A 24,404-nucleotide genomic window follows, 5' to 3' on the forward strand; every position below is an offset into this window, starting at 1 on the left:
TGTACAGTTTCAGTTATAACTTTAATAGACTTCAAAGAGCAAAATAAATGGCCCTATCTACTTATTTCCTTACACTGTCAAAAGTACCACCGCGAGAATATTTAAGATTCCAGTCTGAATTGATGATGGATATACTGAACATTTTTGGGCCTTGTAGTTTATTTCGTGCAATGGAATTATTTTAGATATCAGCTCCAGAAACTCGAGGACATTTTTAGATTTTCAATTATCTTGGATTTCATTGTTCTCTCTCTGAGCAATACCTTGTACAGCAGTAAATTTGAGGATTTTAAATTTTTTACATACATATGATTTTCTCGTATCTTAGTTGCATATGTTTCACTTACCAAAGATCTGACTGATTTCTTTTCTTATGCAATTCAACATTTTCATGTTTTCTTATCCCTGAGTCAGGGAGAAAAGTACTTTCTTCCACTTCTTATATCTGTCATTTGTTAGCAATGAACAACAGCCACCCTCAGTTTAAAAAGAAATGGCACAAGAAAGAAAACACAGTATCATGAGAAACACTATACTCCAACCAGGAAAATGTTTCAAACCATCAAGACTCGAAACTTAATTTAACCTCCTGTTGCCCAAATTTTATTTTTAGATATTCATTCGACATGTTTGTTGAGGACCATCAGATACTGCAAATCAAGCTTTCAGGTATAACTCCCTGTAAAGTTGATTTGAATAATTTTGAGGAAAAATTGTTCCGGGGCTGGGTATCGAACCCGGGACCTTTGGTTAAACGTACCAACACTCTACCAACTGAGCTACCCGGGAACTCTACCCGACACCGATCCAACTTTTCCCTCTATATCCATAGACCTCAAAGTGGGCTGACATCCGTCAAGCAACCAACATTGAGTGCACACTAACTCTGTGTGACTTAAATTGTGGTTTTCTGTTAAACAAACAGTGACGTGTATTATGCAAATCAAGCTTCCAGGCATAACTCCCTGTAAAGTTGATTTGAATAATTTTGAGGAAAAATTGTTCCGGGGCTGGGTATCGAACCCGGGACCTTTGGTTAAACGTACCAACACTCTACCAACTGAGCTACCCGGGAACTCTACCCGACACCGATCCAACTTTTCCCTCTATATCCATAGACCTCAAAGTGGGCTGACATCCGTCAAGCAACCAACATTGAGTGCACACTAACTCTGTGTGACTTAAATTGTGGTTTTCTGTTAAACAAACAGTGACGTGTATTATGCAAATCAAGCTTCCAGGCATAACTCCCTGTAAAGTTGATTTGAATAATTTTGAGGAAAAATTGTTCCGGGGCTGGGTATCGAACCCGGGACCTTTGGTTAAACGTACCAACACTCTACCAACTGAGCTACCCGGGAACTCTACCCGACACCGATCCAACTTTTCCCTCTATATCCATAGACCTCAAAGTGGGCTGACATCCGTCAAGCAACCAACATTGAGTGCACACTAACTCTGTGTGACTTAAATTGTGGTTTTCTGTTAAACAAACAGTGACGTGTATTATGCAAATCAAGCTTCCAGGCATAACTCCCTGTAAAGTTGATTTGAATAATTTTGAGGAAAAATTGTTCCGGGGCCGGGTATTGAACCCGGGTGTAACTTAAATTGTGCTTTTCTGTTAAACAAACAGTGACGTGTATTATGCAAATCAAGCTTTTAGGTATAACTCCCTGTAAAATTGATTTGAATAATTTTGAGGAAAAATTATTCAAATCAACTTTACAGGGAGTTACACCTGAAAGCTTGATTTGCATAATACACGTCACTGTTTGTTTAACAGAAAAGCACAATTTAAGTCACACAGAGTTAGTGTGCACTCAATGTTGGTTGCTTGACGGTTGTCAGCCCACTTTGAGGTCTGTGGATATAGAGGGAAAAGTTGGATCGGTGTCGGGTAGAGTTCCCGGGTAGGTCAGTTGGTAGAACATTGGTACGTTTAACCAAAGGTCCCGGTTTCGATACTCGGCCCCGGAACAATTTTTCCTCAAAATTATTCATCAGATACTAATTTAGTGATGTCAAGGTTGTACTCTTTTCACTCTTATTATGCATGGGCACAACACATTACAAGGATAAATGAATGTGAACATTAAAACAGATTAAAGCAAGATTATAATTGAGTTATTGTATTGGCCTAAACTATTAGTTGTCAAGATGAAAGGGACTTCTTGACTATAGCTTTGTATCTGTACAAGACATGAAAGTATTTCTTTTATGTTCCGTTATTTTATCGGGATGCCCATCGTGCTCAGTAAAATTTAAGGCATGCCCTTAGTCGGCATCTATGATCACATTTATTAACATTTTATGTAATTTCATTATTGACAGTAAATAGGCGGTATCTATGCATGACCCAGGGCATTGAAAATGTAAAATGAGATCCTGCTGAACAAAGATTTTCAGATCATATGAAAAAAAAATACATTTCCATTAACAGAATTTTCAAATGCTTTTAGTCTTTGGTCTTTAAAATAACTTAATTTTACTCAAATTCCGTCTCAGTTATTCGAAGAAGTCTTGCATATTAGGTATGTTTGCACATGTGTTATTTCAGCAAAGGGAAGAAGTACTACAATTAATTTCAGTGTTGTTCCCACTGCTATGGAAATCTTTTTTTAACAATGGGGGGAAAAAAAAGGTTTATTTCAGATCTTTGGGTGGTCTCCAACCAACCTCCGAAATTGCTACTGATTATAGTATTTTACAGACTCCACCATAGTGCACTTCGTAATCAGTTCTCGTACATATTCTTGAGGAGGGTAAAGTAGGCATATATAGTGTTCATCATCTGAAACATAATGTAGAATGATTATTCTTCTGAAAGCATGCAGTGAAACATTATATTAAGTAGTACTGATATAGGATTGTGAATTTTTACTTTATTTTTATGCCTGAACCATATTTTGCATATAAAAATCGTCCAACTAGACTACACAAAATCAGTCTTGCGGAACAGTCACCCTTACTAAGCAGTATGAGACATTGTTGCTTACCCAAGTCTGAATTAACCTTCTCTCTTGTGTTACATATTTGTACTTTTATTATTTCTCATGAAATATATATGCCATAATATGGATCTGTTTCTATACCATTCATAGTTAATTCAAACTTTGCTATCTTAGTTTCTCTTAATTTGAAAATAATTGCTCACTCCACAGAATTCAGAGGATGATTAAATTTTGCAACAAGGACAGTATTGTATTGACATGGAGACATTTGAATGTTAAAAACCTTTCATACAAAGAAAAGTGCCGATAAATACATTTTTGGACAGTGCTGATCAGAAGGTTTTGTCAGGTAGAGGGTGAAATTTTTTCCTTGCACTCGTGATGCAATAACCCTCAGTACAATCACAACTACATATTTTTTCACCATGCTTTTAAAACTAACTAACCCTTTAAATGTAAACCTTTTTACCTTGTAGGTGTTTTTTCAAATTATATATAATACGCTTTGTCAAATCTGGCAACCTTTTCATAAAGAAAGCTTAATTAATTTGGCAATTTATACTGAATTTGTTATTAATTTCCAATCCGAAAAAAGGCACTGCTAGCAGGATTTGGGAGCGTTGTAAGAGGGTAAAGTTATGCAGGATTATATATGAAATGTCCAGGGACCATATAAAAAGAGTGCAATAAAGGGGATAGCCTTATAAGCGGGAGTGTATTAACAAGGTTTTACAGTATATGGTGAATGGTTCACTCTTACATAACTTTAGCAACATCTTGAAGGTAGTGAATATAATTCCACAAGAATTTCCTAAGAAACAATATGTTACTTCTATTATCCTATCATTAATATTCGTGCAAGTTTAGGCGGTACTTTCAGCTTGTCAGTTATTCCTTTACTTTGAAGATATCTTCTTTTACACTTTGCATCCGAAAGACTTATACCACTACTGCACACAAATTTCTAACTTTTAACCAGGAGTTCGTATAGCTGTATAATTGGGTAAAGTCATGTTGGGTTAGTTAGCCAAGCGGTTTAAGACGCACAAGATATATCTAACCAGCATATAGTGTCTAAGATCGAAAGTTCGCGTCCCGACCAGTGCAGTCGATTGAGCTTGTAGTATAGGATGACGAGGGCATATGTAAAACAACCAGTGTAGTGGTACGCATAAAAAAACAACAAAATTGAAAAATGATAGATAATTTTAGTCTACAATAATAAGGTTGTATATGTACAACTGCTGGATTCAAAGTGTTAAAAGCTTCGAAAGATTTTTTAGTTTTTGTTATCTTTTCTCTTAGTGTCACAAAATTTTGTAATTCTGTACACAATGTCCTTTTTTCCTGTAGAACGTCCTGCCACAACTGATGGAGAAAGAACCATTGTGAGTGTGTGGTACCGTCATATTATACATGTATGTCTCTTAAAATCAGGAGTTAGGTCAATAGCCTGTCACGGAGTTTCCTAACTTTATCAGGACAGAATATAAGAATAAAATCTGCCATTAACCTATAATGTCCACTCATATGTCATTACATTGTCATAGATCTCATGGTATGCGCACACATCATAATTTTTGTTGTGGCTGTGTAAAGAGTTTAATTTATACCGTGCCTCTTATATGTATGAGCCAATCATGCTCTTCCATTAATTGACGAATGTCTTCGGCACCATTTGCACCACACTTGACTTTCTCGAAGAAGTGTAGGAATCATTGCATTGATGTGTCTAATGCTGCTTAGAATAGGAATGTGTCCAATTTGAACATCCTATGTAGTAAATAGCTCTCTAGATGGTCAAGTAACAACAAAGATTGCATTGATGTGTATGTAACAGCAGATATTCTTGCGACCTACAGTGCCATAAGTTCATAATGATGCTTGACTGCACACACATTGCTTAATAGAATCTGTTGGGCCCTCGGCCTAATCTCTAAGTCTTAAGTTTTGCAACATTCTGTATACTTCTTACGTATGAGCTATTCCATCTCAAATTGACCGAAATATAGAGAAAATTGACTTTACAATTTCTAAATACAATAAAACTTTTTTTTATACGTAGAGAACTGTGATACAATGCTTTGTGCAAAGTTTGAGGCATCAGAACTTCATAGTGTTTAAATTTAAAATATTTAAATTTATCGTATTTTCATACAATTTGCAACTTGTAGCTCTGAAACCCTTTCACCCAATGATCAAAATCATGGTTTATTTTGATGCTGAGAAATTAAAGTTTATATTGACATATAAACAGATTTTCTTACTTTTTATGGAAATGGAGAAATTTAGATTTTTCCTTATTAAGACACCTTTGCCAAGGAAAAAATATTTTTAAAATATATAGTTAGATTACGCATTGAAAGCACAAATAAACACACATTTTTTTACTGATGGCACGTTGATAAAGTATTGAAAATATCAAATAAAGAAAATAAATAGTATGCGCATGAACTAACCAGCTGACTGTGAGGCGGGAGCTAGCCGAGGTAAGCAAGGCCAGGAGACAAACACATGATATGTCGTCTAGCAGTCATGACTGTGCTAACTTTATCACAGGTTTTCATAAACACAGGAGCACAATGACGCCCAACGCTCGCTTATCTTCAGCTCTCGGCCAGTGCGTGCAGTACTGTGCCATTCAAGTCTAGGCATGTGAAAATAATTTATTCAATACCCTCGAAACTTATTGCCGTACCACTAAGCAAACAATACCGAATCCCTCTTAATAATGCAAGGTTTTTTCTCAATATTTTTGTACATTTTTATAAATTAGCAAAAAGCCTAAAAGTAAGTAAAATCAGATTATCTATCTCTCTGTGTACCATAAAAATAAGTATTACTTCTTATCATAACCTACCAAATGTCAGCTTCCAAATAAGCTCTCGTTCTATGTTGTGCAGTAAATGATTCTATAGAGTTCTGAGCGCTGAAAGAGGCTTGTTTTTATAAAATACGCTAAATTTGTCGCTCAACAATACGGAAACCGTTTGACTTTAGATAGTGTATTTTTGAAAATGCACTGTCCTCAGAACCTTGTATAAATAGGGAAAAAATTAAGAGTATAAAAAAATGCGAGGTTTTTTACTGATCGATTTCATATGGAATAGCCCATATAGTATGTATGTTTTCTTATAAAAAGAAAAATATAAGTTTAGGTAATAAATTGCCAAAATGTAAAATATAATACTCACCGTGCCAAATGTCTCCAAGGAAATGATGTAGAATTTTGAACCTGTGAGACATACAGCTTTTTGGGATCGCACCATGATCATTGCCAGGAACTGTTTAATTTTATTAGATCGATGGTACCATTGGCATTCATAGGCTGCCTTGTATACCTCCAGGCTCTGTGTCAAAAGTTGAATTATGATTAATTAGTAACACAAAACTATAGCCTACTGAAATATACCCATTACAGTGCACTTATTGTTACTTATTATGATTAACTAATTTACCATAAGCACAATAAAATTCGTTCAGGACACTAGAAAATTCGTAATTCGTACAAATAATTTATCAGCATATCAATAACAACCTCATAAAATTACTTACAAAAAACACTCCCAAAAATAATATACACTTATGAAAAAATAAATAAATAATTATTTGATTAACAATATTTTCACCGTTACAATTACACATATACAGGGACATCATTTTATTTTTACTAACATTTTTAATATTAACCTGGCTATATCTTTAGAGAACCGGAAACACAGTTTGCTATTCCCTTCCGCGGCTGTAGTTCGATGATACTGGCGTAAAACACAAGCAAATCACTCTACTAGGTATAGGAGGGAAGAAAAGTAGTTCATCCATTTACGTAAACTAGGAAATATCGCGATTTTGAGTTCGATCATTTTCATTAGGTTTTTGTTTAATCAAAATACACTACTGTATTAACAATAAGTGTTTTTGCTCATGAACTGAGCTGTCCATTCGTACGAAATTCAATTTTGCAATGTATATTATACTGTTTACAGCACATTAGTGTACAGTATAGAGAAAGAAGTTAAATTCAAAATAATTACAATCTGAATATTTAAACACATTTTTGAAAATGGTGGCTGTTCATTTCGATACAGGCTTCAGTTCTTTTGTGCATATTATCGCACTATAGACTATTACATCTAATTCCAATTGCCAGTTTCGTCCTTCATACTAGTAACCCATGTTGAAATAATTCTGTACCTACTCTATAAAAGAGTACCTTACGTACTGTAAATTCAATCTTCACTTCTGCCTGACCCGCACAGATAAAATTACTTACACATGCTATCTACTGTCCGTCCAAGTGGTTATGCCGCGGGATCGTAAAAAAGGGGAGAAATCACGTGACAGTTAATTACTTAACGAGGCCCTTTTATTTAATTATTTTAAACAATTGTATAATATTACGTAAACTTCCAATTCCTAACAGAAATTAATGTTTTCAGAAAAGAGCCAAGACAGAGGGGCGAGCAGAAGCAGGTGGGGGAAATCGGGATGCGACATAGGCAAACGGACGACAGTACCTGTGCGAAAATATGATTCAATATTGAAAGCTCTTTCGTCACTGGAAAACGCGAACATATTTATGGAACGTACTATACTTCACTAACTCAGTGCTGTTTACTATATGCGGCCTCGATTCTGTGTGGACAGTTGTAACTTCATTAGTAGAAGGGGTGGGAGTGAAGTACATTCAAAAACTCAGGTACAATAAAAATTGAAGTAAAAATAAAATGATGTCCCTGTATAAAAACTAAATATAAACATTTACATAGAGATAATAAATTGTACAGGAGAAAAAGTTCGTCCAAAGGGGTGGACTCTGGAAGAGTACCCAAAACGCTCATTGCATTTCCGCGTTGAATAGCAATACTTAAGCGTTGACACAAATAAGTAGTGTAACAGCGCTCACCAGTAATGGAGATCAAAATTTGGCCGATCTGAGATACCAGAACTTTAGCGTCATGACTCCAAGGACCGAAGGTCTCCACAGCAAATGGGACAAAGATATAATTGTCTAAAAGATGAGCATATTTATTAATTAATTAAATAGACACTCCTTCCTGATTCCTGCCAGTGGTGGTGCCAGCATTTTTAATTTGGGAAGCACTTGTGTGGGCAGAACTTAATAAAAATAGACAACCCACCTTCTGCACCATGCCATTGAAATAATTGCTGTAAAAGAGATTGTTTCTGGTCAACACGAATATCTATAATGTTAAATATTAGTACCCACTGGCACACAATTATTGTTCCATTTGCACACCTCTGAAATATCAAAATAAAAAACACAAAATGAAACAAAATTTGAATTAAGATTTTTAACAAATTTGAACTTGAACATTTATGGCATAATCCGTAGTTATAAGATATGATAGGAAATTCAGTACTAAGAAAATTATACACTAGAGATATAATTATAAAAAGTAAATAAATGAAATGATGAATAAACTGGATTGGACGTATTCAGAAAAAAAATTCAGCTGCAGTCCACCAAAGTCTTCTCCTGTCCCTGGCATAAACTCCCATTTCTTCTCGTGTATATGTAATGTATGGTTCAGTGAGTGCTGCAAGGTGCCCGAATGATTCTCTTTTAACAAAAGTTTTTCATTTTAGCGACTTCTAATTAATTATGATTGAGAATCATATTTGAGAAGAAATACTTCATTTGATAGGATATTGACCAATACTAATTTTTATGTTTTTTATTTTATTGGGTTATTTTACGATGCTGTATCAACATCTAGGTTATTTAGCGTCTGAATGATATGAAGGTGATAATGCCGGTGAAATGAGTCCGGGGTCCAGCACCGAAAGTTACCCAGCATTTGCTCATATTGGGTTGAGGGAAAACCCCGGAAAAAGCCTCAACCAGGTAACTTGCCCCGACCGGGATTTGAACCCGGGCCACCTGGTTTCACCAATACTAATTAAAGCATAGTTTCCTTTAACTCATAATTTACAGTGAGGTTTTGTATATCAGTTAGGAGAATTTACATGTTCGGACAAAAATAGTGGCATTCACAGTGATGGTGATATATAGGTATATTCAAATGCAAATTTTTGTTAAGCTAAATAATTTTCGAATTTTGTTCTATCTTTAATAATCACAATAATAAGGCTGAAAACTATGTTTTTTATTGTGCATATCTATGGCTTCATTGCATGTTCTTTTGTATTAAAAAATAATATATACATGTAAAGAGATAGGGTTGGAAGTAATTCCCGAAAAGACTTAAGTATATGATTATGTCACGTGATCAGAATATTGTAAGAAATGGAACTATGAAAGTTGAAGATTTATCCTTCGAAGAGGTGGAAAAATTCAAATATCTTGGAGCAACAGTAACAAATATAAATGACACTCGGGAGGAAATTAAACACAGAATAAATATGGGAAATGCCTGTTATTATTCGGTTGAGAAGCTTTTGTCATCTAGTCTGCTTCAAAAATTCTGAAAGTTAGAATTTATAAAACAGTTATATTACCGGTTGTTCTGTATGGCTGTGAAACTTAGACTCTCACTTTGAGAGAGGAACAGAGATTGAGGGTTTTTGAGAATAAAGTTCTTAGGAAAATGTTTGGGGCTAAGAGGGATGAAGTTACAAGAGAATGGAGAAAGTTACACAACGCAGAGCTGCACGCATTGCATCCTTCACTTGACATAATTAGGAACATTAAATCCAGACGTTTGAGATGGGCAGGGCATGTAGCACGTATGGGCGAATCCAGAAATTCATATAGAGTGTTAGTTGGGAGGCCAGAGGAGAAAAGACCTGAGGGAGGCCGAGACGTAGATGGGAGGATAATATTAAAATAGATTTGAGGGAGGTGGGATATGATGGTAGAGACTGGATTAATCTTGCTCAGGATAGGGACCAATGGCGGGCTTATGTGAGGGCGGCAATGAACCTCTGGGTTCCTTAAAAGCCAGTAAGTAATAGGGTTTTTTTAACACTTTGTGCATGAATGTTTCTGCTTTTACATTATCCTTGCAGAATGTAATTTGTTATCCTTCAAAATTGTTTCCTTCATTCTCGTGGAAAACACGCCCGTTTGGCATTTGATCAGCAGAACAAAAGAATCATAGTAAATTAAATCTCTCTGCTTTGTTACCATGGAAAAAAAAAACTTTTTGTTTCTCAGTGGAAGAAATATATCCTAAAACAATAAAATAAACATTTTTACAAGCTTTCCTTTGTTCTCGGAAAAAAACAATAAAGACTCGAGAATAATCGCCTTAAAGCTCAGGAGTTGGTAAAATACTGTTAATGAGCTGAACTGTTGCAAATATTATGTGGCAGATGTCAAGGTTAAAATTGAACCCGTGAACTTCGCCCACCTATGACTACAGCACATCCTATTCTATTGACTGAGATTCGATTTCTGGTTTTAACTGGAGTGATTGTCACATTTCCTTTATCTTTTCAATTTCCTGTCACCAGCTATCTCCATGTCATCTTACATTTTATGTTATTAAAATATATGACAGGATGATGTAAGAGATCTGATAAGATCATAACTTTCTTTCTATTTGATGCTTTCAACTATGTATCAGTACTAGTCAGTAATGCCAGTTGGTAGGAACTGCAAAAATCCTTTTGTATGATATCCGTGAGTTGTAAATCCATACTGGTAGGGAGGGATCTCTCACACCACTCCTTTACAAGGGATCCAGTCAACACAGTTGCTCATGGTTATAGGACATTTGGCTGCTTCAGAGTCGAATATGAAGAAACAGTTAAAGTGACATTTTCTTGTAACGAAAGATAATAAAAGTAATATTTTAGAATTAGTTTTCACTTATTCTTCTTTTATGAGTTACTAATGACCTCAATTAATTACTATGAAATGAAAAAAGAGACACATTCTTGACAAATTTCACATAAGCATTATAGGTGTCCAATGTGGATGCCATTGGTGACATGGCAGATGTAAAGATGGTGGTCAGTTTCTGTTGAGATACTTTTCAGTATATTCTCGGATATCAATTTGCATTGTAAAAGAGATGCAGTTCGTGTATTTGCTATGGCAATGGAATAGATACCCGGCATAGATGAATCCCCACAAAAAGAAGTCGCAGAGTGTTAAATCTGGCGATCTTGGAGGCCAGAGCATCATTGACAAATCTTCATTACTAGCAAATCCAACATTCAAGAAGGGTTACATTCTGGTATTAACGAATATCCCTGTGGAAGTGTGAAGGAGCACCATCCTGTTGAAGGATTAAGTAGGAATGTCTTATGTTGAGGTAAGAATGACCAGTGATAGTAGGCTCAGAAAGAAAGAAGGAACCGTACACTTTGTGTCTGCTTATTGCAAAAAACACGTGCACATTTAGTGAGTGTCTTATATGCACAACAGCTCGACAGGAAGTTGTGGATCTTCTGAGCCTAAGATTCTGACATTTTGACTATTCAATTTCCAGTTCAAGTGCAAGGTGGCCATCTTGTAAACAAAATATATCTGCAGTGTAATCAGGGGAGTTTAACTCTTATAATAAAGATGTATCATCGTCGAAATTCATCAGTATGCCAGAGTGTTGTGAGCCATGTTCTGATGGGAATTATGGGAAAGCAAGTTGTTAAAAGTGTTGTCGATCTGATAATTTTAAACAGGATTTATGAATATACATTATTTATAGAATCTGTCAGTTTTATAATATTGATGTCCACACCTGTGGAGGAACGGTTAGTGCGTCTAGCCACAAAACCAGGTGGCTCCCGGTCGGGGCAAGTTACCTGGTTGAGGTTTTTTCCGGGGTTTTCCCTCAATCCAATATGAGCAAATGCTGGGTAACTTTCGGTGTTGGACCCCAGACTCATTTCACCAGCATTATCACCTTCATCTCATTCAGACGCTAAATAACCTAAGATGTTGATAAAGTGTCGTAAAATAACCTACTAAAATAAAATATAATATTGTGAATTTTATTAGTAACAACAATGTAATTTATTCGTCACAACAATAATTCCTTTCTACAATTCACCTTAAACGCTCTCGTCAACAATTGGATCTTCACTCAACAAAGTATTCGTTATAGCACTCCACCGACGACAATGACAGTTTACTTGGATTATTACGCACAACAATGAACTGTTAATCTTAACTAATATTTACAAAGCACTATTTACAAATCAGAACTACCAGTTCTCAGTTCACAGTTCTTCTATCTCAGTCACTCGAGTTCACGGTATCTCGAACCACAGACCTTCAGAGACAGTTCACTGTACTCGAACTCGGGTCCCTCCAACTGCGGTCCACTGCACTCGAACTCAGGTCCCTCCAACTGCGGTCCACTGCACTCGAACTCAGGCCTTCGGATGCTGACGCAGATGCGGACGCACACTCGAGTCGAACTCCGGCTGGCTTGCTTGCTCTGGCTTTCTCACTGACTGAATAACTGAAAACTCTGAAGACTCTCTAGTTCGCTGGCGCCTGCTCTTTTATAGCAAAATCATAGTTGCGAGAACCTTCTACAGGTGTGTAGAGAATTATCTCAATATCTCTACATCGATAGACGTCTGGAATAATCGGGAAGGTCGTTCCACATCCACTGCGTAGCAGCTGCGCGCGCAGACTCGTCGCGTGACGTAATACACCCTCTCTCCCTTCTCACCACCGCGCGACGTCACTCAATGTTCCGTGGAGCCCGTGCGATCTGCTTTCTTGCGGGACGCTGGTCGTGAGTTCGATTCTCACGTCGCTGTCACATTGCCCCCTCCTTAGGGCTGCTCGTCCCGGGCAGTCCCTTGGTAGGCTGCTAATCGGTCCAGATGCACCACCATCATCTTCCCTCGAGGTTGTCGCTGGATCCGGTACACCACGTCGTTGATCCGGGTCACCACGCGGTATGGTCCATCCCAGGCACGCTGCAGCTTTGGTGATTTCCCTTTGGTCCTGGTAGGTCGATACAGCCACACCAGGTCGCCCTCCTGGAATCCTGCAGAGTTGGCTAATCTGTCGTAGCGCACCTTCATCCTGTCGCTGGCCATCTTGAGGTGCTCTCTGGCCAGTTGGTGAATTCCATTCAACTTCTCGGTGAGTTCTGCCACATAGTCAGTCGCTGGCTGGTCGGCGCTGGGTGGCGTGCCAAACAGCAGATCACAGGGCAGGCGCAGCTCTCTCCCGAAGACCATGTTTGCCGGTGTCATCCCTGTTGTATCGTGGACCGAAGCTCTGTAGGCCAAGAGGAACAGTGGGACTCTGGCATCCCAGTCTCGTTGATGGTTGGACACCACCTTCCGCAGATGCTCTTCCAAGGTTTTGATGTAGCGTTCCACCATACCATCGGACTGTGGGTGGAGGGGAGTGGTCCTGGTTTTATGCACCCCCAGACGCTCGAACAATTGTCCCATCAGGTTGGATTCGAAGTTGCGCCCCTGATCGCTATGCAATTCCCGGGGCACCCCGAATCGGCAGATGAAGTTGTCAAGCAGCGCGTCGGCCACCGTCGAAGCCTCTTGGTTGGGAATCGCGTACACCTCTGGCCATTTTGTGAAGTAATCCATGGCGACTAGCAGGTAGCGGTTCCCGCGATCCGTGACCGGGAACGGTCCAGCAACGTCGATGGCGATCCTCTCAAAAGGAGCTCCCACGTTGTACTGCTGCATGGCTCCCCTGCTGCGGGTCCTTGGTCCGCGACTGGCTGCACAGGTGTCGCATCTTCGGCACCATTGTTCCGTGTCGGTCCTCTGATGCAACCAATAGAACCTCTGCCTTAACTTGTCCAGCGTCCTGTTGGCTCCCAGGTGGCCTCCACTCACTCCAGCATGAGTCTCCTCCAGCACTTCCTTCACCTTGCTCCTGGGCAGGACAAGTTGTTCTATGCGGGTCCTTCCATCGGCCGACTCCCAAATCCTCTTCAGGATACCGTCCTTGACAGTGAAGGATTCCCACTGGGCCCAGTAGCTCTTGTAAGTGGTGCTACGGTTGGCGATATCGGCCCATACTGGTCTCTGGCCGGACTCCACATCACGCAGTAGCTGTCCAATGTTTGGGTCCTCCAGCTGCTCCCTCCTTATGGCGGCGTTATCCCATCCTGGGCTCGGCTGGGCGGCAATTGCTCTGACTGCGTGGGCGCCATCCCGCTCTTCTACTTTCAGGCAGTGTTTGCAGCCATCCGGGCACGGACGTCGTGACAGGGCATCAGCGTTGGAATGTTTCTTCCCTTGTCGGTGTTCAGAGGTGAAGTTGTACTCCTGCAGACGTTGAACCCAACGGGCGGTCTGCCCCTCCAGATTCTTGAAGCCCAATAGCCAGGTGAGTGCAGAATGGTCTGTCCTCAGATGGAATTCCTGGCCATACAAATATTTGTGGAAGTGCTTCAGGGCTTCCACAATGGCAAGAAGTTCTCTACGCGTCACACAATAGTTTCTCTCAGCCTTGGATAGTGTTCGGCTGAAGTAGGCAATCACCCTCTCTTGCCCGTCCTGTTCCTGAGAGAGTACTCCGCCGATGCCTACGTTGCTAGCGTCCGTGTCGAGCGTGAACTTCCTTCCAGGGATGGGATATCCCAGTACAGGAGCAATGCAGAGCGCCTCTTTCAGCGACTGGAAGGATGACTCCGCCTCGTCTGTCCACTGGAATTGTCGTTTCTCCTCGGTCAGCTGGGTTAGAGGCTTAGCGATGTTGGCGTACCCAGCTACGAACCTTCTGTAATAAGTGCAGAGGCCGAGAAAGCGGCGCAGCTCCTGCTTGTCCCTCGGTCTCGGCCATCCTCTGACGGCTTGTAGCTTCTCCGGGTCCGTGGCCACTCCGTTGGTCCCTACTACGTGTCCCAAGTAGTTGACCTTCTTCTGGAATAGATGACATTTCTTCGGGTTCAACTTCAGTCTGGCTTGTCGCAGTCTCTCGAACACTTTCCTCAGGTTCATCAGCTGTTCGCCGAAAGTCTTGCCCACCACGATGACGTCATCAAGGTACAGCAAACAGGTGTCGTATGTCAGGCCTCTCATTACGGACTCCATTAGTCTCTGGAATGTAGCCGGGGCGTTGCAGAGGCCGAACGGCATAACGGTGAACTGCCATAGTCCCTGGCCTGTAGAGAATGCCGTTTTCTCCTTGTCCTCAGGATGTAGCGCCACCTGCCAGTATCCTGACTTGAGATCCAACGTCGAGAACCACTCTGCTCCGGCCAGGGTGTCCAAGGTGTCGTCAATTCGTGGGAGGGGAAAGCAGTCTTTCCTGGTGACGTCATTCAGTCTTCTGTAGTCCACGCAGAAACGCAGGTCCCCATTCTTCTTCTTCACCAGCACCACAGGTGATGACCAAGGGCTGTCGGATTCCTCGATGACCCCTCTTGCTTTCATGCCCTCCAGTTGGCTGTCAATCTCCCTCTGTTTAGCTAGAGGGACGCGTCGAGGAGGTTGTCTGATTGGGCGAGCATTTCCGGTGTCAATGCGGTGCTGAACTTTCTCCGTTCTCCCGTAGTCGTTTTCAGACAGACTGAACACGTCCTGAAACTCTGTCAGTAGATCGTGGACTTGTCTTCTTTCTCTTTTGCTTAAATTCGCCGGCAATTCTCGAGCCAGCTCTTTCAGTGATGGATCTAGATCTGGATGTGGTCGGTGACACTCCTCGTTTTCTGCCAGCGACGTCACAGACACCACCGGCTCGACGCTACCTAGTACAGTTCCACTAGGCACCTCCTTGTCCCGATTGGTGACATTCAGGACCCTCACCGGTACCACCTTCTGATTCGGGAGTAGGGATCTGGCCACATAAACCCCATCTATCGGAGTTGTTTGCGAATCGAGGAGCAGGTTTCTCTTAGGTTGTCCGTCCAGTCTTGCCGTCACCACCATCTCGCAGCCTGCCGGGATTGTCACATGATTCTCCAGGGTGAGTCTGCTGGCCATGTGTTGGTCTTCGACGTCCCTCAGGAACACTTCATCCTGACCAAAACGCAGGATACGGCGCCTGACGTCCACCGTTGCATCGAAGATCCGCATGGCGTCGAGTCCCAGGATGACGTCTTCAGTGATGTTGGCGACGAACACCCACATCTCCAGTCTCCTCTTTCCCAATGTCAGATCCAGGAAAACCTCCTTTTGGATGGGCAGGTTCTCGCCTGAGGCAGTACGTAGCTCATACCGGCGCAGCGGCGTCCTCCCAGGTAGGCCACGCACGACTTCCGGTCTGGCGATAGTGAGCGACGCCCCGGTGTCTACCAGTACTCTGCATGGGCGGCCTCTTATCCATCCGTCAGCAATCAGCCCATCGTCGCATCTTCTGTTAACCGTCTTCAAGATCAGCCGAGGGGATGGTGATGACGGCGCCGACGTGCCCCTCGTCGCATCGGCCCCTTTTAGTTTTCCTGTTTGTGACCAGATCGGTCACAGTCCCTCCTCAGGTGTCCAGGCTCGCCGCAGGACCAGCAGGTGGGCACTCCTCGTCTTCGTCGCTCGGGTGATTTCGGTTGACGTTCCTCGACGTCGGCCGCCGCGACGCTCCTAATCCGGTGCGATGCCGAGACGTTCGCCGTCAACTTGGCTGCCTCCATCCTGAGGGCCGCCGCCAGAGCTGCATTGATGGTGCGATGCTCTGCCAGGAGTAGCTGTTGCTTTATTTCCGGGTCTCGAACTCCGCTGCCGAAGGTGTAGGCCGCCTCTCCAGCGATGAAGTCATTAGGTAGGCCCCTGAGCGCCTTATGGGCCAGTTGTTCCACCGCCATCGCGAATTCTTGCAGGGACTCGCCTGACTGTTGGACCCTCGTTTTTAGTTGGGTCCTAAATGCTGCAGCAAGTTGATGGTCACCATAACGTCCCTCCAAGGCCGCCATTATCTCAGCGGCTGTCCCATCTTCTGGAACGCTGTGAAGAATCTCCGACGCCTGTCCCTGAAGCGCGGCCAGCAGCTGAGTAGTTTTCTCTGCTGGCGTCCACCCATTGTGCTCTGCGATGGCCTCGAACTGGCGACGGAATATCGCCCAAGACGTCATACCGTCGAACTTTGGCGTCTTGACGTTGTGATGTCTGGCTGAGGGCGATGGTTCCACATGGCCACTACATGAGGTCCTCAATTCTGACGTCGATCTTTCCACGGCCCGTTGAACTTCCTCGGCAATTATCTGTTTCTGTTCTCTAGCCTGGCGATCCACCAACGCGAGGATGTGCTTGTTTTCTACAGCATGTTGGTCCATCAGCACACACGTTTCCTCTTGACGACGCTCGAGATCGCGGATTTTTCCGTCGAAATGGTCTACATCCTGTCTCAACTCGGCTACTGTCTCGTTTATAGTTGTAAAATTCTGGTTTAATTTATCCAGATCGGCCTTAAGTTCGTCTTTCACAATGGCGACAATTCCATCTATGTGGGCCGAAACACTTTCGATTTGTGTAGTGACGTCATCTTTCACTCCGCTTATGTCGTTCTTGACCTCACTGATGTGCTTGTTCATGTCGTTCATGTCGTCTTTCATTTCTGCTTTTACGTCACTTATGTCCTTTTTCATTTCAGCTTTCATATCCGCGATGGCTTGCAGGATCTGCTGTAGGTTCTCCATTGTCGATAATATCCCACTTCTGACACCAGTGTGAATTTTATTAGTAACAACAATGTAATTTATTCGTCACAACAATAATTCCTTTCTACAATTCACCTTAAACGCTCTCGTCAACAATTGGATCTTCACTCAACAAAGTATTCGTTATAGCACTCCACCGACGACAATGACAGTTTACTTGGATTATTACGCACAACAATGAACTGTTAATCTTAACTAATATTTACAAAGCACTATTTACAAATCAGAACTACCAGTTCTCAGTTCACAGTTCTTCTATCTCAGTCACTCGAGTTCACGGTATCTCGAACCACAGACCTTCAGAGACAGTTCACTGTACTCGAACTCGGGTCCCTCCAACTGCGGTCCACTGCACTCGAACTCAGGTCCCTCCAACTGCGGTCCACTGCACTCGAACTCAGGCCTTCGGATGCTGACGCAGATGCGGACGCACACTCGAGTCGAACTCCGGCTGGCTTGCTTGCTCTGGCTTTCTCACTGACTGAATAACTGAAAACTCTGAAGACTCTCTAGTTCGCTGGCGCCTGCTCTTTTATAGCAAAATCATAGTTGCGAGAACCTTCTACAGGTGTGTAGAGAATTATCTCAATATCTCTACATCGATAGACGTCTGGAATAATCGGGAAGGTCGTTCCACATCCACTGCGTAGCAGCTGCGCGCGCAGACTCGTCGCGTGACGTAATACACCCTCTCTCCCTTCTCACCACCGCGCGACGTCACTCAATGTTCCGTGGAGCCCGTGCGATCTGCTTTCTTGCGGGACGCTGGTCGTGAGTTCGATTCTCACGTCGCTGTCACAATATTGATATTATTATTATTATTATTATTATTATTATTATTATCATTATTATTATTATTATTATTATTATTATTATTATAGTATAAAATCGTATGTAATATCCATCAGGCTGCATGACATGAGATGTAGTTCTGGTTTTTGCCACTAATAACTGTAACATTCACTTACAATTTCAATAATCTGTCGAATTGTCGATCTCCTTTCTCTTAAATTTTCTAATGAAGACATTAACAAAATTTGTCTAATGGTATTGAGAGATTCATTATCCATTTTATACAATCACTTGTATAACACTACGTAATATTTTTTTTACTTCATTTCATTACTCTTCATTGTACTTTCATCTCATGTTTCTCTGAAATCAAATTGTACTTTATTTTTAAATTTATCATTGTTCCATATTCTCTCTGCAAATCATATTGTATTTTATTTTTAATTTAATCTCTGCTTTTTATTCTGGATCCTAGTGGTCAGCCGTAGATGTTGGCCAGATGTCCCAAATTGTGGAATTTGTTGTAAGGTCTGTGATGTAACTATGCATACAACAACATACAAAGACCACGAGCCACCACTAGACAATAAACACATACAGGTTAGAGGTTAAGACTTTCTTCCTTTATTTATATATACAGGGTGTTCCGAAACTATTCGTTCAAATTAATACAGAAGGTAGAGAACATGAAAACAAATATATTTCGATAAGGAATATATGATCTCTGAAGTCAACTTGTAATGTTATGGAACATTATGTTAGTGGTGCTGACGTAAGCTGTTGTGACAGTGTTGCTGACTGGGAATGTGTACTGACATTCAAAACTGCTCTGTGTACAGTTGGTTGGCTCTGAGGTCTGCTTGGGAACATACCGATTAATTCGAAAGCAGCACCGCCTAGTGACAACAACGGTGACTTCCTTGTAAACACACCACCCAGGTCACCTGACCTCACGTGTCTGGATTTCTTCCTCTGGGGGCATATGAAGCAGCTGGTGTATGAAACTGTTGTGGAAACAGAAGAAGACCTCGTCGCTGGAATTACTGTCGCTGCTGATGCCATTGCGGACATGCCAGGTATCTTCGAGCAGACACGACAATCAATGGTCCGACGATGTACTTGGTGCATACAGGCTAATGGTCGCGCATTCGAGCAGTTCCTGTGAATGCCACTGATGTAATTAGCATGCTAAACTACCTTCTGTGTAAATCAGAAATTGCCTTCAGGGACCATATGTACCATTACAAAATATATTTGTTTTGATGTTCTCTACCTCCTGTATTATTTTGAACGAATAGTTTCGGAACACCCTGTATATATATATATATATATATATATATATATATATATACACACATACATATATACACATACATATATATCCCCCTCTCTCTTTTTTTATGCGTGGTTTTTTAAACTTCTTTAGTGCTTATAAATCATATAAACCCTGACAATAAATATGATGTAAAAGTAATAATTATGCATACTATAGTACAACAGATGTGTCGTAAATTAATACATTTAGGCTCGATTGTATAAAACTCCCTGACTAAAGATCAACTTTGATCGTAGATCGAAAAGTGAACCGAGTTCAGACACTTCTTCTATTGTATAAAACTTTTCTGCGATCAAATTACCTTGGTTCAAATGCAATCTAAGTTCACGTGAAAAGGATTTGGCAACATCGCATAAACAGGTGAAATACGTGATGCGCGAACCATGTTATACAGGCTTGTTCAATGTTGCCAATCTAGCGACTTTAACTCTTTTTCAACAACAATTTCTTTTAACTTTTATATTGCTTAAATAGGGATTTAGTGACGTTTTTAGCACCCCATAGTGACAAAATTTAATCTTTCTTTGTAGATAATGAGAAATCTAGCGACTTTACAACTACTTTTTGACGACTTTCCGTACACTCTGTTGGAGACACTGGTTTTTTGTGCTATGTAAATAATGGCGGACAATAAGAAGAAGGTTGACTGTTCTCCGAGTTGTTATCATGTTATGGTGTTTGATACTGCTAAACATAATAAAGCTTTATAAAACGACAATTTTCGTTTAGTAATACAGTTAATTGAAAATTTGTGAATGTACCTATCATATCCATTAATAATTAATGGTTTTATAAGCATAATATAATTATAGGTTATGTTATTTGATACTGCTGAACACGATAGAGCCTTATAAAATATAAGATTGTTTGTGTATTAAGGCAAGAAATTGAAAGAAATATATATAAATGTACCTAACATATCTATTAATATTAATAATAATGGACATTTTATTTGCACAATCTGTCACTCGTATATTTCAAACAGAAAAGAAATAACTGAACTTGGATCATCTAACTTAATCGGAGAAATTTCTTCAGTCAAAGTTGACTTTAGTTTGAGACAAATTAATCTCAGATTAGACTTTATACAACACAAAATTCCAAGTTCATCTGAAACAAGGATCAATTTAACCTCTGATCTAAGATTAAATGGTTTATACAATTGGGCCTTAGTATCGCTTGGTTATGACTGAGGAAGATATAATCCTTAAAGCACAAATGAATACAAATTTTAAGTACTGTCTGTTATTTTTTGTTACTTACATTATCCATAATGGCTGTTCCATACCAGCAGAATGCCAGGGGTGTAGACATAGCAGCACAGAATGCAAATACAAATTTTATAAAATTGCTGTATTGGCTCAATGTCTGTAAAAAACAAAACAGAATAGGGATATTATTTTTAGGTCACTGGTACAACATACTATTGAATGGTAAATCTTCTCTTTGTTACAGAACTCTCTTCAACAAAACACAGTTTTTTTAAACTCTCTAATTTTGATAAAATTGACGAATTAGGAACTACTAAAACCTTCGGAATTTATAGGGTCACGTGATCTCCAACCGTTAATTATCCATTGGCGACATCCATAAAAAATGAATCACATTCACAGTTGTGTTTTCTTGAAGGTCACAAGCATGGATGAAAGAAATTAACAACTTTTGGAGATAAGCAGGACACAAAGTTGAGGAATCTTCAACAAAATGAGTATCACAACGTGACACATACTTTCTTTTATGTTCCACGCACTTCACAAAAGTTCAGTTTTGTAATTCTGCTAATGTCATCAACATTTACAGTTTGTTACAGTTTATCCAGACGTATATACACGCAAATGTGACGAAAACTTCGTTTTCTGGATTGCACTCATAAGACCAGTGGTGATATTCAGCCGGTTTGCACCGGTTCGGACAAAACGGTTGTTAAATTACTTTTAGATAATATTTGCAATTACCATGGAGATATAACATATTTTTAACGTAGGTACACATGACAGAACTGGTTGTTAAACTTCTTGAATATCACCACTGCACCTACCAGTCTGTAACCAGCTGCTCTACCAAGTGAGCTATCTGGCCGCCATATATATATATATATATATATATATATATATATATATATATATATATATATATATATATATACGAGGGGGATCCAGGAAATAACGACCGTTCGCACATACCCGCTACGCAGCTGACTCCCCTTCCTTGTTTGAAGGTCAACTGACTTCCTTAACATGTGTTCTCATAATGTTGTGAGTACTGGTTGCAACAAGTCGCCATTGTGCATTTTGTCTTACTTCAAAATGAACGACGTGATTGATAATCCCACCGACTGTGAGGTGAGGAGTGTGATTCGATTTTTGATTGCCCGACATTTGAAACCTGCAGAAATTTACCGGCAATTGAAAGAAGTGTATGGTGATACTGTAATGAATGAAAGAAATGTGAGAAAATGGTGCAAAATGTTCAAGAATGGGCGAACAAATGTCCATGATGAAACTCGACCCGGACGCCCATCACTCATCACAGAAGACCTGAAGACTAAAGTGAACGACAGAATCTTGCAAGACAGGCGCACATCACTCGACGAATTGCATATTCCCTTTCCTGACATTTCTCGTTCTTTGCTTGGTGAAATTGTGTCACAACATCTTGGTTACCACAAAATCTGTGCACGATGGGTTCCACGGCAACTGAGTGACCAACACAAAACTCAGAGAATGGCCTCAGCATTGACATTCTTGATGCGATATCACACAGATGGAGATGCCTTTCTTAATCAAATTGTGACTGGTGATGAGACCTGGGTGTCTCACAACACCCCAGAGACCAAGCGCCAATCACGTCAGTGGCATCATCCCTCATCACCCAAGAAACCGAGAAAATTCAAACAGACTCTCTCAACACAAAAAGTCATGGCTGCTGTCTTTTGGGATCGCAAAGGTGTTCTTTTGCTGGATTTCATGCCAAGAGGCACTATGATCAATGCAAATCGTTATTGTGAGACTTTACAAAAACTACGGCGAGCCATCCAAAACAAGAGGCGAGGAATGTTTTCGAGAGGAGTTGTGCTTCTTCACGACAACGCCCGCCCGCACACTGCTGCTTCAACTCGAGAATTGTTGGATCAATTCGGTTGGGAAATCTTTGATCATCCGCCCTATAGTCCAGACCTTGCTCCTAGCGATTTTCACCTTTTCACTAAGCTGAAAGACTTTCTGGTTTTGGAAGTGATGAAGAGTTGAAGAAGACAGTGAACACCTGGCTTAATGAACTGGCAGCAGAGGAGTATAACACGGGAATTCTAAAGCTAGTGAACAGATACGACAAATGTTTAAATGTAGGTGGTGATTATGTAGAGAAGTAAAGGAAGCTTCAGTTATGTAACAGACTTTGTTTTTTCAAATAAATATATATTTTTTTTAATTATTACAACAAAACGGTCGTTATTTCCTGGATCCCCCTCGTATATACAGTGAGAGACAGCAAAAAGTTACTGCATGCAGAGGACGTCAGGAAACATTGCCCGCAATCCATTGCTCTACTCACCTGTAAGCTGTAGCAGCGTGAGTGGGTGTTCATTTTCATTACGACAATTCTAAATTATTAGTTAAGAGTTACCTAATGAATGAATGAAGGTGAAAACTGATGTAAATATTACCTTTCATCAAAGCAGCTGTTGAGAATGATGTCCGGCATTCTTGATACAAACATTGCATCATGTTAAAAAATTCCACCTATCACTGTCTGATTTCATTCTCCAGGACTTCAAGAGTTCGTGGATTGTTCTTGTACACTTTCTGTTTTAAACTTCCCCACAGATAAAAATCACAGGCACTTAAATCAGGGGAACGAGAGAGAAACACTCCATTTGTCAACTAAACACTTTGTACACTTCTCGCTTTCCACGCACTCCATCCCCACCACTCGCGAATTTTAGACCTACCATAATGAAACTGAATGCCCACCCATGCCCTTACCAGTGAGTCGAGCAATGGACTGCAGGCAGCCTGTTACCCAACATCCCCTGCATAATGTGGTAACTTTCCACTGCCTCTCACTGTCTCTCTCTCTCTCTCTCTCTCTGTGTAAATACATTTTTTTTTTATTTTATTAGGTTATTTTACGACGCTGTATCAACATCTAGGTTATTTAGCGTCTGAATGAAGTGAAGGTGATAATGCCGGTGAAATGAGTCCGGGGTCCAGCACCGGAAGTTACCCAGCATTTGCTAGTATTGGGTTGAGGGAAAACCCTGGAAAAAACCTCAACCAGGTAACTTGCCCCGACCGGGATTCGAATCCGGGCCACCTGGTTTCGCGGCCAGACGCACTGACCGTTACTCCACAGGTGTGGACTTGTATATACACACATAATTGAATTGAAAAAGTTAAAAACATACCAGTGCTATTTGGAATGCCATAACACACCCCAGAAGTTGACGAACAAAGAAAAGCACAAGGAATATAGGATCTGCTACTGAGTTGACATCTGCAGCGAAACTGAAACAAATTTACAAATTACTGTACATGTAGTATTATATATAAAATTAATTTAATTGATAAATGACATACTATGCTTATCTATTCATAAGCAGACAGCCTACTGAAAAATTTCCCAAAATTTCCAAAGGCCAATCTGACCCTAGTGTCATTGAAAGAAAATATTGTGGCGGCACACCGAAATATTCTGGCCGCATTGGGAGTGTATGTGCACGTCGGGCGGAGAGGGAGGTGCGGGGAGACGAAACTGGAGCTTCGGAAGGTGCTGTAGTGCGATGCGTGGCGACGCGGAGCA

General features: G+C 40.6%; 1 protein-coding gene across 1 annotated transcript; it reads right to left on the bottom strand.

The window, feature by feature from the left end:
- Positions 1 to 1,796: 1,796 nt before the first annotated feature.
- Positions 1,797 to 24,177, bottom strand: LOC138706546 (odorant receptor coreceptor-like). The gene is made up of 4 exons (XM_069835980.1): positions 24,010 to 24,177; positions 20,868 to 20,972; positions 6,149 to 6,304; positions 1,797 to 2,794 (listed from the first exon to the last, which is right to left on the bottom strand). The coding sequence occupies exons 1-4, from the start codon at positions 24,028 to 24,030 to the stop codon at positions 2,738 to 2,740; spliced, it is 339 nt and encodes a 112-aa protein (XP_069692081.1). The 5' UTR covers positions 24,031 to 24,177; the 3' UTR covers positions 1,797 to 2,737.
- Between the last annotated feature and the right edge of the window lie 227 nt (positions 24,178 to 24,404).

The sequence above is a fragment of the Periplaneta americana genome, chromosome 1, assembly GCF_040183065.1.
Source record: "Periplaneta americana isolate PAMFEO1 chromosome 1, P.americana_PAMFEO1_priV1, whole genome shotgun sequence".
In the NCBI taxonomy this organism is placed as follows: Eukaryota; Metazoa; Arthropoda; class Insecta; order Blattodea; family Blattidae; genus Periplaneta; species Periplaneta americana.